Raw genomic sequence first — 18095 nt, 5'->3', positions numbered from 1 at the left:
AGCTCAGTAGAGGCGGAGCTTCGACCCGGACCCACTGACTGGAGTCGGTTTGAGCAGTAACAGCGTGGTAACTACATGGTAACAAGGGGAACACAGAGTTATAACATGTTTACAGATGCTTTGTGTAGAATGAAAACATAAAGTAAATAATTGTTATATTTTTAGGCTTATTTATTTATATTAAAAAAATGGAGCAGCTTAAGCAGAAGAAGTTTTAATTCTAAAGAAATAAACTGTTTTTTATCAAATAATTCAATTGATGGCTAATACATGAAAACGATTCATTCATTTTAAAGGAATATAAATTGAATCGACCTCATTAAAACTTCTGTCGCCTCAACAAGTGGTTAGTGCGTTCATCGAACCAGTCCTCTATGGTTCGAATCACGGCTTCGACTGGCGGACACACCGTGACACACACCAGATATGTACAGACATATGAGTGAGTGGAGGTCAGAGGGCAGCCTTGCCAGTCTACCCCAGGGCAGCTGTGGCTAATAGACTGAATTAAGAAAGGACTTCTGCCTGGAGCCGTAAGGAAATGGTGACTGGTTTAAAGGTTCTTTTCACCCTCTTAAAGTCATTATTGAACACAGGCTTGTCTATCTGACCTCCATGTGTTTTCATTGCTTTTTTGTGTGTCCTCCTATAAATAATGGAGCTGCCTGCAAAAGCCCAGCCAAAGTGCTAGCATGACCGAACTTCATTAGCCTGCATTGAAGGCGAGGGGACCCGCACTTAGTCCATTCTTAACTACAGTCTATGACTAAAATAGTAACTCACAACCTCAGAATATGGAATGAGTGGCCAGGCCGCCTTTGCTCTGCTCGACAGCGTCATATCACGGACGCTAAGCAGGGAAGGGCCTGGTCGGTGCTTGGATGGGAGAACGTTCGGGAACTGCAGGAAGCCTGGGTGAATGTCGTGATGAGTGAGTGGTTGGTGGTGGTCGGAGGGGCTGATGGCGCAGATTGGCAGCTTCGCTTTTGTCAGTCTACTCCAGGGCAGCTGTGGCTACATCACCGAGCATGAAGTGAATGATACAATGTAAAGCATCTGTGAGTGTCCAGAAGCGTTATATAAAACCAATACATTATTATTACTATTATTATTATTATTGAATGAATAATACAGTGTAGCACCTTGAGAAGCTCGTAAAGAAGGCCAATAAAGTGCAAAGGATTGTCTCCATATTCTATCCATTTGTGGAGATCGCTGTAATTCGTCTGTCTCTCCCTGTGTCCAGCCGCTGCCTGGGGGAACAGCCTGTCCGCTGCTCCTCACTCCATGTCCCGGAGACGGTGAAGTGTGACAGGAGCGCTCACTCTGTCCAAAGAACTGTCCTCCAAAAAAACAGCATTAGTGTCTAAAACTGACAACTGCCCAAGGGCGTCAGCACCACCGGGAAACTGGTGAGGTTACTGTGTGTTTGGGAGAAAAGCAAAGGAGAATTCACACAATGCTTTCTTTTCACATTGGATTAGAATACACTGTGATACATTCAAAAGTAATGTATTAAGCGCTACATAGCCTACTTTTAGGTTGTCGTTCTCTGGCACTGATCCTCCTTTTCAAATGACTCTCGACAACCAGGAATGCGTTTGGAAAGTTAGGAATTAACTTTTTATTTAACCAGGTATTTCTGTGTTGGGTGTTGCATTGTTGATCCGTGCTGATACTTCAAGCAATGTCCATGAAACAATGAGGCCAAGGAGTAAAGGACACATCATTACTTTTCCTTTTTTGAGCTATAATGTTTTTGGTTCCTGTTTATGAACTAATTCACCACTTTCCCCCAGAGCTTCTTAACCCATTCCCATACAACATCAATAATGGTCCCTGGGAGACAAAATGAACAGTAAGGATGAGGTGCCATCTGCATTCTACGCCTCACAACTGTGTGTTCTATGACCAGTGTCGGGCAAGTTACTTTGAAACTGTAATATATTCTATATTAATGGTTATAGCTACATTGTTGTTGTACAATATGTTTGTACATGTTATTGTTTCAAAAATGTAGCTGAGTTACACTACTTTGAGTTGCTTTTGAGCTTCTTTTTGGCAAAATATAAACCAAAAATAGTAATAATGCCTCTGAGCAAAACTACAGTCCAAGATTTCCTTTCTCTTTCCCCCATTCTTTCTGTTTTGTTTTGACGACATTAGCTACACGCAACTGCACATCTTATACACCAGTGTCTGTTATTTGGGGGGAGTTTGGCTTTTTTTCATTCTTACACTTGAAACTTGAGAATTGTAATGACTAATATATTCCAGGATTTTGTGTAAGTAATATGTTATATTCCTTAGCTACAGAAAAAAGTAATAGATTTTTGTAACTCTTTACTTTTGTAATTTGTTGCCCCAACACGGTCTATGACAATACTTCAAATAACATATATATAATGGTGGATATCATTTTTTTGAGGCTTTCCTAAGATTATGCCAAATTACCTCCCAGCCAAGACAGAAAGTGTCATACGACATGTTCCCATGCTTTCATCCCAATAATTGATCATAGATATCACATGACACATCCTTAGGGGAATTCCATAACAACAAATGGGCTTTATGTGCAGACCCTAAAGTAGAAACATAACTTTATGAAATTAACAAACCCCATCTGCTACCTGAATATTTAAATATTTGATCCAAATGATTTTCAGGTCCAGAATGTTTAAGCGCAGTCATCGATCAAAGTCAACCGGCCCGAGTGGCTAATAAAGGACTGAATGCGATACTAGCCAAATATAGATCCCTACCAAGCATTTCACTTTGACATCAAGCCCACATTAACATCTTCAGCGCACTGCATCTCAGTATAAAAGCACTGACCGCAGCTCAGCCTCCATTTTACTAATGCCTTCCGTCACATGACCAGCCTCCTCTGTGGTCTCATCTCACCACACTGACACAGACACGCTCAATGATCTGCACTGTGTGAAAATAATCTATAATCTCTCGTAGCCTCAAATTCTGCTGCTTCCTTTATGTAATACATCCTGCAGTATTGTTTCGATCTATATATAGAGAGTGGTTTGCATTTGATAATTTATCAAATTAATGTAGCTTGGTTGTTTTCCTGCATTGTAACACAGGCTGATTAACGTGTCCTGTCTGAGAATGGAAGATTTTTCATTTGCTTTTCAAGGATAGTTGCACTCTGCAAACATGCTTACTGTGTCACTAAAGTGGATATTTTTGAGGATTGGATCTAAATTTGTGGTTGGTCCTGCTCTGATTCATGTGCTTTGATTCCCCTTGACCCCAAATGTCGTAAAGCATCCCCTATTTCATCCATCTGGTCATTTTATTGAGGCGAGACACGGTGGATGAATATGTTTTGGACTCCAACTTGCTCTGTAGATTTCCAACCTAAATGTAAGAAACAAAAAATGAGATTTATGGTAAGAGCTTAAATGTACGGGTTTGTTTTGTTTTATTACAGAGGCCAGAAGAAGTGGAACTTCAGGGAGGGGTCTCCTGGTGGTTCCCAGAGTCCATAATAAACACGGCGAGGCAGCGTTTCAGTTTCATGCAGCTAAAATCTGGAACTGTCTGACAATGTTCCAGGCTGAAAACAGTTATTCTCACCCGTGCATATGACACTGAAAGTATTTTATCTGCACTGTACTTTACTGTACTACATTTTTATGTTGATGTTTTATAGATTTGATCTGCTTTCTTGTAATTTTATGCAACTGTGAAGAACTTTGAATTGCCTTGAATTGTGCTCTATGCAAATAAACTTGCCTTATTGCCTTTGGATCTTTGGATTTTGGATCTGAATTAGTCTTTAGAGGGAAAGATAATAGTTATTACTGGGGTGTAAATATATATATCAAATGTTACCAGTGTTTTGCTCACCGGAAAAAACATTTTTCATGCACATCTTATACATAAGATTTATTTATTTACTTATTTATTCATTCTTTTCGTCAGTGCTCAGGGGCATTGCATTAAATATATTGTACAGACCAGAGACTCGGGTCGGTTTTGCCGGCCGCTCAGAAGTGATGCTTTAGTGTCACAAATTGCTACTTGTTTTTATTGCAAATGCACCTTTTCACCATCATGGCTTCTAGTACAAACATGTTTTGGTGTGACAGGGACTTGACATTAAGGTCTGAAGCAGAGTCAAACTTATAAATGCAAATATTTGAACAATGCCGTCAGTCTGTGACCTGTGCTTTATCTGTGCTGAGTCAGTGATTTATTTTCATCTCATTGTGGACGTCAGCGATGATCAACACCTCACATCAAAATAAAATTAAAATGTGTTCCTCCAAGTACTAGATCCAGATCTAATCAAGACTAAACTGGTGTAACAGGCCAGAGTATACCCCCCATCTGGACTACACCCGGGTTTAAAATGACCTAGGCCATAATATACCCCGGGGTATGTTATGGCCTAGGCTATTTCACCCCCCCACCCCCAGGCCAGATTATACCCCCAATTATAACAGTAGCTTAGGGTGATAGAGTGGGTTGTCCTTTAACTGGAAGGTTGGCAGTTCAAATCCGTGCTTCTGCAGGTACAGGCTGTTGTTGTGTCCTTGGGCAAGACACTTTGCCTACCTTTGCATGAATGAAGTATGAGTGAGTGCAGTGAGTGAGTGAAGGTAGTGACTGAAGGTAGTGAGTGAGTGAAGGTAGTGAGTGAAGGTAGTGAGTGAATGAAGGTAGTGAGTGAAGGTAGTGAGTGAGTGAAGGTAGTGACTGAAGGTAGTGAGTGAGTGAAGGTAGTGAGTGAGTGAAGGTAGTGACTGAAGGTAGTGAGTGAGTGAAGGTAGTGAGTGAGTGAAGGTAGTGACTGAAGGTAGTGAGTGAATGAAGGTAGTGAGTGAAGGTAGTGAGTGAGTGAAGGTAGTGACTGAAGGTAGTGAGTGACTGAAGGTAGTGAGTGAGTGAAGGTAGTGAGTGAGTGAAGGTAGTGACTGAAGGTAGTGAGTGAGTGAAGGTAGTGAGTGAGTGAAGGTAGTGAGTGAATGAAGGTAGTGAGTGAAGGTAGTGAGTGAGTGAAGGTAGTGACTGAAGGTAGTGAGTGAGTGAAGGTAGTGAGTTAGTGAAGGTAGTGAGTGGGTGAAGGTAGTGAGTGAGTGAAGGTAGTGAGTGAAGGTAGTGAGTGAGTGAAGGTAGTGAGTGAAGGTAGTGAGTGAGTGAAGGTAGTGAGTGAAGGTAGTAAGTGAAGGTAGTGAGTGAGTGAAGGTAGTGACTGAAGGTAGTGACTGAAGGTAGTGACTGAAGGTAGTGAGTGAAGGTAGTGAGTGACTGAAGGTAGTGAGTGAGTGAAGGTAGTGAGTGAAGGTAGTGAGTGAGTGAAGGTAGTGAGTGAAGGTAGTAAGTGAAGGTAGTGAGTGAGTGAAGGTAGTGAGTGAGTGAAGATAGTGAGTGAGTGAAGGTAGTGACTGAAGGTAGTGAGTGAGTGAAGGTAGTGAGTGAAGGTAGTGACTGAAGGTAGTGAGTGAGTGAAGGTAGTGACTGAAGGTAGTGAGTGAGTGAAGGTAGTGACTGAAGGTAGTGAGTGAGTGAAGGTAGTGAGTGAGTGAAGGTAGTGAGTGAGTGAAGGTAGTGAGTGAAGGTAGTGAGTGAGTGAAGGTAGTGACTGAAGGTAGTGAGTGAGTGAAGGTAGTGAGTGAAGGTAGTGAGTGAAGGTAGTGAGTGAGTGAAGGTAGTGAGTGAGTGAAGGTAGTGAGTAAGTGAAGGTAGTGAGTGAGTGAAGGTAGTGAGTGAAGGTAGTGAGTGAGTGAAGGTAGTGACTGAAGGTAGTGAGTGAGTGAAGGTAGTGAGTGAGTGAAGGTAGTGACTGAAGGTAGTGAGTGAGTGAAGGTAGTGAGTGAAGGTAGTGAGTGAGTGAAGGTAGTGAGTGAAGGTAGTGAGTGAGTGAAGGTAGTGAGTGAAGGTAGTGAGTGAGTGAAGGTAGTGAGTGAGTGAAGGTTGTGAGTGAAGGTAGTGAGTGAAGGTAGTGACTAAAGGTAGTGAGTGACTGAAGGTAGTGAGTGAAGGTAGTGAGTGAGTGAAGGTAGTGAGTGAAGGTAGTGACTGAAGGTAGTGAGTGAAGGTAGTGAGTGACTGAAGGTAGTGACTGAATGTAGTGAGTGAGTGAAGGTAGTGAGTGAGTGAAGGTAGTGACTGAATGTAGTGAGTGAGTGAAGGTAGTGAGTGAAGGTATTGACTGAAGGTAGTGAGTGAGTGAAGGTAGTAAGCAACTTTCCATGGCGTAGAGTTATTATGGTAAATCAAGGTATACAAAGTTGACATGTGATGCAATAGCTATATGCCTTTATGTTATTACCAATAGGTACATGTTCACATTTCAAATGCCAATTATTAATTTTTATTTACCTTATTTTTTGATTGATTTTTTCTTTTTTTCTTTTTTAAATAACCACTTTGAGCCCCAGGCTACAATCTGGTGTGGCTTGATCATTAACATAAACTGTCCCAAATAAGCCAAATAAACATCTTGTGAAAAGTTAGAGGGGTATATTCTGGCCCAGAGGGGTATAGTTTGGCCTAGGCTATTTTATACCCGGGGGTATAGATTGGCCTAGGCCAAACTATACCCGGGTTTAATATGGGCGGGGTTAATTTGGCCTGTTACACCGGGTCAAAAGTAGTCCTAAAATAAACTCAACGAAACTGGGTGTACACAACTTAAATGCAGGACTAGAGCATACAAGAAATCATCTCTCTGATGAAGAAATGAAGACAGTGTTAAATAGTTGACCTGAGTAGGACCTGAAGAGTGTTTGAGAACTATTCGCTTTAATATGATCTGCTTTGCGCACGTGATCATCATGTTTACCTCCCGGTCCCCTTTGCTCCGTGGCCCTGATTGTTACTCTAAACGCCTCCGCCTTGAAAACCTCATCCGTCACATCCCCAACTCTTCACAAACACACACGCACACACGCACGCACGCACGCGCACGCACACACACACACACACACACACACGCACACAAACATGAACTGTTTTCACGTTCAAAGACGTCGAGATTGGGCACGTGGTCCTGACGTAAAAAAAAAAAAAAAAGAAAGAAAGAAAAAAAAGAAAAAGAAAAGAAAAGGCGTTCATCATCAGCACCTTGGACAGCAGCCCGTGCCAAAAGAACCGACGCACAAGGACGCGCCGCACTGGCATCGCTCCTGTTCCATATTAACGACAACTTCCTGGAAGAGAGAGGGGAAAAACGACCGAGGCGAGCTCTGCCATTTTCCTTTTTCCCCATCAAGAGGAACGAGTGGGGAGCGCAGGGAGAAGCATTGTCAGCGGGATCTCTTTGTCCTGGACTGTTTTGAAAATATTGCGTGATGTTTTGACAGCTCGGGACTATACGCTTGTGCATGTAACGTCACGCTCCAGTGTGGCGTTACAGGGGCCAAGAACCTTTTTCTTTTTCACTCTCTCTCTCGATCGAGGACTTATGATGCTACGCTGAAGGAAAGGGGACAGTGAAAAACCCAACGGGTGCCACCTCTAGACAACAAAGGCGCTTTCTTTTCTTTCCTCCCCCCCCCCCTTTTTTTTCTTTTTCTTTTTTTTGGCTCACGCCGCTCGCTGTCACCTCACGTAGGCCATTATAGGTAAACGACCAAACTTGCAACGATCAGCATAACGCCTTTGAAAGCGTCATTTTTTCCCCCCTCCCAGTGACATCCCGCGGTTTTACACCTCGCCCCAGCGTTTGCAGCAACAACAAGTGTAGCCTTAATATGTAGCGACAGGAGGATGGAGAGGTCGGACTCTGCTGCACCGCGCTCGCATCCTTCAGAGTCCATTAGGAGGCGAGAGGAGACGCCACCGCCGCCGCCGCCGCCGCCTGGGCCCCGTGAGGAGAGGTAGTGCGCTCCCATTGGCTGGCGAAGGGGTGCACATGGTATAACAACAGGATATGCAAAGGGTTAGGGGGCTCCTGCGGCAGCCTATCATGTGGGGGCCAGTTCTGCCTCGGTCGAAATCAGCGCTGCGTAACCAGGAAGTGACCCGCAAACCGCGCACGGCCGCATCTTTAATCCCCTCCGATACTGGAAGCTGCGGGTGAAGTATTTTTCTGCTGTTTTGTCGATGTTTTTTTGTGGCGCAATGCTGAATGTGATGGTGGACTGTGTTCATTGTAGGTTGGTTTGTAGAGGAGATGATTGGACGTTGAATAGTGACATCCTCTAATGGAGTTTGAAGAGACATCAGATGGATGATCTTACTCCTTGTCTCGTGTTCAACAGGGATGGATGTAGGCTTATCAGCAGAAATGGATACATACAATTTAGGGTCGGGTATAGCCAATTAGTACATGGGTTACTATGTATCTCAGTACATATAAGCGATACCTCTGCTAAAATATGTACAGTTGGTTCCCTTCTGAGACCAGGACTCTTGGTGAAAGAAAAGTCTAGTATCCTTTTGTCCAAAATACTTTTCTAATTCACCTCAAGAGAAATGACATTCAGGTGCTCTAAATGGAAGTTGTAAGCCTTATAGAGAATTGTCACCTCATGTCACCCCATTAAAGGTGCACTGTGGAACTTTAATGTGGAAAAGGGTGATGTTAGTTCATATTTTGACCTTTCACTGACACAGCAGCTGTGTGGGGAGTTAGCAAGGTGCCTTTACCGTCCATCACGGTAGCCTCTATGACGCTCCACCATCAATTGTTTTTGCGTTTTTTTCTCTGCTGATGGAGCCATCTCTGTACATTTAATCTAGAAATCCTAAAAAAACAGCCGGTCCCGGGTCGTCATAGAGGCGACCGTGATGGAAACCAAAGGCGCCTCACTGACCACACAAACAGCCGCTGGGCCAGTGAACGGTCACCTACACTCTAATATAACATTTTTCATTTCGCTTAAAAAGTTCCATAATGCGGCTTTAAATCTTTTACCTTCTTTGTTTTTATTCATAATATTTTATATCCATGCAACACTGAGAGTTCTACTTGATTCTACAGCGATACATATGTGAAAGTCTTTACTCAGTTTTCTATCAGAGCCAGCTGTGACAGGTGCAGACGGCCATTGTGTCTTTGAGCAAGACACTTCACCCATCGTGTCTCTGTCTCTTAGGGCTGCCCGATATTAGAAAAAAATGCCCAACAAATGTCTTGAATATGGATGTCAACATATTGAGATTGGCAAGGCAAATTCATTTATACAGGACATTTCATGCACAAGGCAACTCAATGTGCCTCACAGCAAAACCAAAAACACATAAACACAATTAAATCGATACAACGCAGAAAAATATATAAAAATACAAATATGTTATGTTAAAATGATTTATTAAAATGAGTTAAAATACAATCAATTACCATAGGCAGCAGTAAAAAGGTGTCCTTTCAGCCTGGACTTAAACATAGTCAGGGTTGAGGCCTGTTTCACGTTCTCACAGAGGCTGTTCCACACTTTTGCTGCATGAACCTGAAATGCAGCCTCACCGTGTTTAGTCGCGACTCTGGGAACCACCAGGAGACCCCTCCCTGTGGATCTCAAGGCCCGAGGCGGTTCATATGGCTTTAACATGTCAGAGATGTACTTTGGTGCTTGACCATGAAAGGACTTGCACACAAGCAGAGCTATTTTAAAGTTTATTCTCTCAGTGACAGGAAGCCAGTGCAGAGACCGGAGCACTGGACTAATATAGCCGTATTTCCTGGTTCTGGTCAGGACTCGAGCTGCAGCATTTGGAATATACTGCTGTTGTCTAACAGCTTGTTTGGAAAGGCCAGTGAACAGGCCGTTACAATAGTCTAGCCGACTGACGAAAAACACATGAATTAGTCTCCCCAAATCTGTTATTGACACTATGTTTTTTATTTTTATTTTTTTAGGTGGTAATAGGCCGCTGATGTAATTGACTTTATATGACTGAGAGCATGATTACTCTTAGATTTTTAACTTGAGTTTTTGGTTCTAGTGAAAGAGCCTCAAGATGACCTCTCGCTTTTGTGGGACAAAGACAATTATCTCAGTTTTATCTGTATTTAATTGGAGAAGGTTGTTTTGCATCCACACACTAATCTGTTTGATACAATGACACAGTGTTTCTACAGGCCCATGTTCACCGGCTGATCTGAGTATCGTCTGCGTAATTGTGATTGGACACGTTGTTGCTGGATATTAATTGACCCAGCGGAAGCATGTACAGATTGAACAAGAGGGGCCACAGAATCGTCCCCTGTAGAACCCCACAGATATTGTACTAAACCATTTCAACACAGTATTTCCATTTTTTTCAGCAAATTCTATCACAACAATGCTTAGAAAATACAGATATGAACAGATATGGATATTTTGGCACCTAGTGAATACTGCAAAGATCATTTGGTAGATTTTGGTGTTTGGAGCCTCTCTCCTTCCGTCCCTTTTGTTCTAAGCATATTTTCTTCATGAGGCTTTCACATTACAGTAACACTCACGTCATTTTTTTGTCTGGGCAGAACCATCCCCTGAGTCCTGACGAAGTCTGTGGTGATTGTGAAACATGTTCAAGAACCGCATTCGAATGTTCTTCAATGAGCTCAAAGTGCTGCTGCTGATGCGCTCCGGGTCCAGCAGGAGGTCAGCGTTACTTTACACACGTCCTTTTATGAATATCCCATGACAATATGAGCATGTATGAGTCCCACCTATGTTCATTAAAGGGGCTAGATGCAAGTTGGTCATTTTATACGCCCTACTGCCACCTCAGGTCTTACGCGTAACTACAGGTTCTATATTAAGCTCGTGCATGACGGCAATTCGGACCCGAATCAACGACTTTTTGAGTGACAGCGCAGGATTTTAGAGACAGTTGTGGTGAACAGATCTGGGCTCATTCTACATCTTAGGACATTGCTGGAACAGGTAGGGGGAGGAAAATACATAATTTTAACATTTTTAAAGTCTGTATAGTCTCTTTAACACAGTCCAAATAAGATGACGGAGAATTTACACCACTTTAATGTTAAGTTAGTGTGGTTTTAGCATAGACATAATTATAGACCACTTCTCCTCACTCTTACCCGTTTGCCATAATAACTAATAAATAATGTTCGAGGGGGAAATCATGGCTGATTTACAGACTCCTATCCTGCTGTGATGGTGCATGTTCCTAAAAAGGGCATATGGGCGGGATCTTCACTGTAGATTCGGCCCTCGCAGTGTGCGTAGTTTGGTTGTAGCCACACCATTAGCTCTAATGCTAGCAGTCTGTCAATCAAAGTCCGGCCCGCATAAGAATACAAGATTTCTAAAATTGTTCTTGTGAAACCCAGCCTGGTTTCTTTAATTGTAGCTAACCCAGCATTATCACAGGAGCAATATCTAGCTGTAGGAAGTTCCAAAAAATTAAAAACCAGGCTTTACAGTCGCTTAAAACGTGTGGAAAGTGCAATGCTAACTAATGGAAACCGCCCACATATGGAGGTACTGCAGCAATGGCGGACAGTGTCGGCCATTAATGTCGCGGTCATAAAGCAATGCAACCAGTGGTCATTGAGTTTAGTCTCTACATGAATTAGAGAAATCAATGGAAACAAATCGTAATAGTTTGAGTGTCACTAAGAGTTTTGTTTGTTTCAGGTCATCTTTATTGGCAATTTTACCGCATTAAAATTACAAACACATTGAAATTGCATAGCAAAATTGCATTGAGAAAAAACAATAGGTTGCAACAATTTAAAAATGAGTTGGTGCAGCTATTCTATCGTGTTATTATCTCTGTTATGGCTGGACCTATCCACACGAAACAAAAAAAATGTCACCAAGCTCAATGTCTTGTCTCACCACTACTTACTTCATAAAGGTCTGTAATAGTGGTGACAATAATCAAAATCCAGTCACTTCCAAATAATAATCAGGGAAAACATTTTCTGTTTGGATATTTCTAAACAAAACTATATCTCTCCCAGTTAGTAGTAATGGCCCCTGCTCCAACTGAGATTATGACATGACATTCTAGACGGTGTAACTCAAAATGGTAGTAGAGTCAGGTGACTTTAGAGTGAGAAGGCGAAGAAACATCCTAGGCTCAATCCGCCCAGTTCAGTCCATGATATTTGAAAAGCTCTACTGGGACCACTGACAGCCCACACAAACATCACCCCGACTGAGTAATATCTAAATGAATATGCACAATAGCTGGCAGCAGAGTGTGGGAATCTTCTTTTTTACTACTTTACCCACCTCCCGCAGGTCGGACTCGGGAGGGGGCGGTCCTGACGCGGAGCCCAGAGGCGGCGCGCCGTCTGCGGGGAGCTGTGGCTGCGCTCCCCTTGGCTGCTCCCACCCCAACGATGAGGAGGACTACTACGGGAACACGCCCCGTCCCCAGAGTCTGAACCTGGAGCCGCGTGAGGGCAAAGGTCTGGAGACGTCTCTGCCCAGTCTGTCTGAGACCAGCATCAAGTCCCCCCAGTGCCGCATCTGCTTCCAGGGGCCGGACAAGGTAAGAGCTGAGACTGGGTCATTCCGTGAACAGTTTAAATTGTCGGTAATGGTCTCAGCGCATTCCTAATACTCTCCTAACGCTTTCCTATTGTCCCAGTTCTGCACAGGGATCAGTTTATAAGCACGTTTCACAACTTTCAGGGAGCAATACTACCACGGTAATGTAACAACTAGCTGCAGACAATTAGATGCAAAAAACAGCTGTAGGACCTTTAAAGTGGACAGTCAGTAATTATAGAGATATGAACCAAAAGCCAGATCCCAACGAGGTCATGGTCTTTTGCATTTTGACAGTACAAGGCAAAATCTTCCATAGAGATTTGTGTTTGTTTGATAACTTCAAATGTCTTACATGTCACTGAAGTAGAAATGTTGTTTTTGTAGACTACTGTTTTTGATGAAATTGCAGAGTTTGCATAATGAGCCACCCAAAATGACACACCTTTTTATGTCAGAATATCAATGTGAATGTTACTGTTAGCATATAACCAACTATATCGGGTCTGACGAATCCAAACAAAATTGAGGCATTGCCATTTCTTCTATTTAATGCATGACTCCAGTGTGTTGCCCTAGGGTTCCTCAGCAGGAGCCAGTGAAGCCAAGCTCTTCAACTATTACAGACAAAATTCACATATGAGGCTTATAAAATGACGTAAAAAAAAGTTGAAATGCGAAGAGGCAGACTTTGGCAGAGAAAGTTTTGGCTGCGCTACTGCCTGCAGCGCTCAGATTAATTTAAAGCTACATCACACGGAGGCAGACAGAGGGCAGAGTGAGATGGTGGTGTCAGTCCAGAAGAGCCTCGGGAATTTTCACAGTGACAGCCAAAAACTGAACCGTACATACAGTAATACAAGTGGGTATGACAGCGAGACACTGTTTCCACTGGTTAAATGTCTCCATAGAATCGGGCCTACATCATCTGGTCTTATGTTTTATATTTACTTTTGTTTTCTCTTATTTTGCTCATTAGTTCCTCACTTTGCAAAGAAGAAGTAATGGAAATAATACTATAAACTTATATCGAACTAGAGCGTTTTACAAATAAATATCTTTTGACCATTTATTTTACTTTTTGCTTTGTTGAGTGCTTTAATTGTTTATGTTTATTTATTTGTTTTATTATAATCATCTATTAGCATAGGCGGAGCTTAACTATAAGTGTGTGTACCCTAACTCAAATGTTCCTAAAATAGTAACAGCTGGGTCACCGTGAACGCTGTCCCCGTGTGTGTCCTGCAGGGGGAGCTGTTGAGCCCCTGTCGCTGTGATGGCTCCGTCCGCTGCACTCACCAGACCTGCCTGATCCGCTGGATCAGTGAGAGAGGCTCCTGGAGCTGTGAGCTGTGCCTCTTCAAGTACCACGTCCTGGCCATAAGCACCAAGAACCCACTACAAGTATATACTACACTGCAATTACTACCATTTGCCAAGTGCTGTCAGTCTATCACTGCATTTTCGGCACTAAGAACATGCTATACATACATAATATACTACTTCTCTTACTACTTCTCATTTTATGTTATTGTTTATTATTATTAAGGCGAGACACTGCAGGTGAATAGGGAAAACAGGTATATTTACAGATATCAATTTGAAACTTTTGCTGTAGATCACTGGCATAAATGTAAGAAAAAAATACATTGCAAGTTTTCTGTCATTTTATCTTTTCATATAAGAACAAGGTGTTTTATGCCTAAAAATGCCCCAAATTTCCCATCTTTTCGGCGACGAAATCTGAATAATGGATAGAGCTACATTCAAATTTATGGTTTCATTTTATTGATGCATGAGTTGCCAAGACTTTCTCAGAGGGGATTTTGGATTTCTTGTTAAAAAGAGTTTAAAAAGAGCTGTTTTTTAGTGGAAAATTTTGTAAAAATTTAATTTTCGCCTTATTTTTTGACATTCAAAACTCAATAAATGGGGCCAGGGATTAAATAATAAAAAATCCTTCTGAAAAAATCTTCCAAATATTGTTCAATCCAAGGCTGGAAAATGTCTTTAGGTCCGACTGACGTGGACATAGTGTCACCACAATGACAGAAAAATGTGTTTTGAGAAAAAGGCCCTTGAAATTGTGTTCTCCCATATAAGTCTATGGGGGAACATTGAATCAGCGCAATATTTAAACATGTTATTGTGAAGATTAGGTATATTTTCTGTTTCCGGGTGAAAGCTTATATGTTCAGAGACCAATTTGGCCCAAAACCAGAAAACTGAAAAAATTGAGTTTTGCCGGTAGTGTCTCCCCTTAATTTGAAGTCATTTAAAAATAACTTCCAGTGTTTTCTTTTGACAATAATAGCGTTATCTCTCTGTGTGTGCGCGTCCACAGTGGCAGTGGATCTCGCTGTCCGTGATCGAGCGCGTGCAGATCGCGGCGGTGGTGCTGGGCTCTCTGTTCCTTGTGGCCAGTGTGTCGTGGCTCGTGTGGTCGTCCCTCAGCCCGTCGGCCAAATGGCAGCGGCAGGACCTGCTCTTCCAGATCTGCTACGCCATGTACGGCTTCATGGACATCGTCTGCATCGGTGAGCGGAAACGCACAGGGAATGAATTGCCTTATTTTTCACTCTCGATCTCTATCAATTTAAGGAGAAATGTGTCATTAACAGCTTGAATGACAAGAATCAATATACTCTTTTGTTTGGAGCTAAATAAATCTCTTGCTTTACAGCTTCTACTAGCCACTTTTACCAAGTCATTATAGAAACATTGAGCTGCCATAGTAGTGGTAAGATTTGTAATGGAAGAAATCAATCTACTTTTACCAGTTTTTTATTATTATTATTTTTTTTAATTTACTCTCTACTTCAGTCATTCACTCTTAACAATATTCACATTTATTTCTTATAGACATATATTTACACATATGATGTTTTTTCTAAGTAAATATTCATATTCATCGGCAAATAAAAATATGGTGTGTTTTTCTTTATTTTTGAGCGTCATATACAGCCACAAATACTTCTTTACAAAGGTACGAGAGTTCAAGAGTCGAGGGCTTTTCGCCTCTCACTTCAAGAGGCTACAATAGTAACTACTGATCTTTTTGAGGAAGACTGGATTGACACAAATCTAAGTGGTGATAGAGTGGTTTAGCTGTCGATATGACCCATCTTTGTTCTAAAAAGCCACTCTTACCTCAGAAGCCAGTATCAGTATCAACACCTCTCTTTACACAGACCTGGTATCTGCTCAATCACTGTCCACAGTGTTAGGACAGAGTGGGCTTCTGTAAATGCAAGGCAAGTTGGAGTGTACCTCTCATTGAGTGTAGGGTTTTCTTCTTTTTCGAAAATGGCCTCCTTCACACCTCTGTCAAACCATCTCTTCCCTTTAGTACAGCTTTTGAAATCACGTTCATCAAGGTATGGCTGGTGGTTTTAAGATGGAGATCTACTGTTGTCTGATTAAAGTGATTATATTCCGGCAGTGTTGGTACAGAAAGTTGGTTTTAGGCACAAGATAACCTACTAGATAAGTCTTAATCCAGCCTGCTGTTAAAAGACCATCAAGTACTTGTGTCTACGATGGAAAGCCCCTGTACACAAACATTCTTTCTATAATCATAAACTCTTGACGTGTCCCATCTGAACTCTCCCTCTCCCCTGCAGGACTCATCATCCATGAGGGCTCTGCTGTTTTCCGGATCTTCAAGCGCTGGCAGGCCGTGAACCAACAGTGGAGAGTGTTGAACTATGAGAAATCCAAGGACCTCGGTGAGCCCAGTAGTTCGAACTGTAAACCCGGGGAGAGGTCGTCCTCTTCGGTGGACAGCAGGGGACATCCCATCAGGAGATATGCTCTAAGGACTATCTTCCATCAAAACTGTGGGTTCACCCTCATGCATGTGCTGAACCAGCTCAGAGCCAGAGGGCTGCACCGGAGAGGCCAGGAGGTGGTCATGAGGGTCACCACTGTATGAGGAATATGGACTAAACAAAACATACATGTGGGACTTTAGTGTTTTCTATGATGTACAAATGACTAAGTGTACATGTTTTCTTGAGGGCAGCACCGGGGTGGAGTTATTAAATATAGGCAAAGGTAAAAATCTGAATATTAAGTGAGTAAATAAAAAAATAGGGCTGGGACGAACACGCATTACGACGTAGAGGAGCTGAAACATTGCGATTTCCATTCCATTTCCTGACATAATTTACAAATAAAGCCACAAGTCGGAAAAACAAAAGTTGGAAACCAAACGCTCTGACCCAAAGCTGACATTTGGAGTAGTTAAGTGCTTAACCTGTGGGTCGGGACTCAATAGTGGGACACAGGATCGTGAGCCTTTGCCATAAACCACTTGATATTTGGATTGTTTTGGATTTTGGGCCAAAGAAGCCATCTGTCGGGAAATACTGTATTACTTATTTTAACATACCATAACATTTTCTCGTCATGGCTTGTCATGATAATAAACTGAAGGTTTGCCTTGAAGCGACACCAGTTCAAACACTGGTCTAGAATCGACACCACTTTGGGAAACTCGCGACTGTGTGACCAGTGGAGCCCTGTTGCCTCAATGATATGCATGATGTCATTATGGTATTGCGATGTTGACGACAAAAACACATCCCTATATGCTGTCCCAGCTCTAATAATAATAATATTCGGGAAGAAATTGTCTGACGTTTTTTTTTTTTTCCCAATGAAATGAATGTGTTTCAAATCTAACTGTACTTTTTGCTGGTCGGCTATGTAAATGTCCGTCTCTGGTGTATGAAGATGAAATTTACGGTGAAAAAGTTTTTTTGTTTTGACATAAAGGTCTAGAGCACTGCCACCGCACCCAGTTCCGTTTCTGTGTTAGGGTTTAAAAAGTGATTGTCAAGAGAGTTGATCTCATTGACATTCAAGGTGGTTGTAGGGCATTGTGTCGGATTTTCTTCTTAAATATCCCATGTTTTTCAGAATTCTCCTGTTTAACGGAATTCGACAGTTTGGACAATGGAATGCATAAATTAGTGTTTTGATGTGTGTTTGCTAAAATGTATTAAAGCTGATGCCTGTGTCGGGAAATGTAAAGGGGAGGTCGGAGGATGAGAAACGGGCAGAGATTTACAAAAGTTATTTCGCAAGAGCATGTCAAAAACATTTTCACCTTTTAAATTAGAATTTCTATAGTCATCTTTTGGAATGATAACCAATGTATTATAGACACAAACCTTAAAGTTCCTACACACTGGCTGGATTTCTGTCACGAGACGTTTAGCCTGGAATAAGAGGTTGTTGCTCGTTGACATCGCATATACGTACACCCATTTGTTTCCATTTATTTATTGCAGAATCTTTAAGTTTTATTCTCATTCTTTTTTATATACATTTCTGACAAAGATCGGCAAACACAATGTGCTGACCGAGAGAAGCTGTTGCAAAAAAGTTTGAATAAGATTGTGCAATACTCCAGGAGGTTTAGTGAAACATATGTCTTTGATGGTTTGTTAATGACCCAACTTCAGTCTGTTGTCTGTTTTCCTCTGAGCCACTGATCTTTACAGTAAAACTTCCCATCAGAGCTTTACTGTAAACTGTCCCTCCTATGACTAAGCAATGATCTTACAATGGATCACAAAGGAGCTTACAGTAATAAAGACTGTTCATCCCCCAACTGTGTTTGTTATTTATGGTCAACACAAAGGCCCATGAGCCAATGATCAC

General features: G+C 42.0%; 1 protein-coding gene across 1 annotated transcript; it reads left to right on the top strand.

Annotated features, from left to right (window-relative positions):
- Positions 1–7756: 7756 nt before the first annotated feature.
- Positions 7757–16608, top strand: LOC306980217 (E3 ubiquitin-protein ligase MARCHF9-like). Its single transcript, XM_079579490.1, has 6 exons — positions 7757–8043; positions 10439–10559; positions 12174–12426; positions 13674–13829; positions 14770–14962; positions 16049–16608. Exons 2-6 carry the CDS (start codon positions 10483–10485, stop codon positions 16357–16359), a joined length of 990 nt encoding a protein of 329 aa, XP_079435616.1. The 5' UTR covers positions 7757–8043; positions 10439–10482; the 3' UTR covers positions 16360–16608.
- Positions 16609–18095: the final 1487 nt, after the last annotated feature.

This window comes from Gobius niger (assembly GCF_951799975.1).
Source record: "Gobius niger genome assembly, chromosome: 20".
Lineage (NCBI taxonomy): Eukaryota > Metazoa > Chordata > Actinopteri > Gobiiformes > Gobiidae > Gobius > Gobius niger.
This window is presented reverse-complemented; position numbering and strand designations above follow the sequence as displayed.

Coding starts and splice junctions, on each gene's coding strand:
- LOC306980217 (XM_079579490.1), top strand. CDS start 10,483: ATGTTCAAGAACCGCATTCGAATGTTCTTCAATGAGCTCAAAGTGCTG. Junction 10,560..12,173: donor CGCTCCGGGTCCAGCAGGAG/GTCAGCGTTACT, acceptor CACCTCCCGCAG/GTCGGACTCGGGAGGGGGCG. Junction 12,427..13,673: donor GCTTCCAGGGGCCGGACAAG/GTAAGAGCTGAG, acceptor TGTGTCCTGCAG/GGGGAGCTGTTGAGCCCCTG.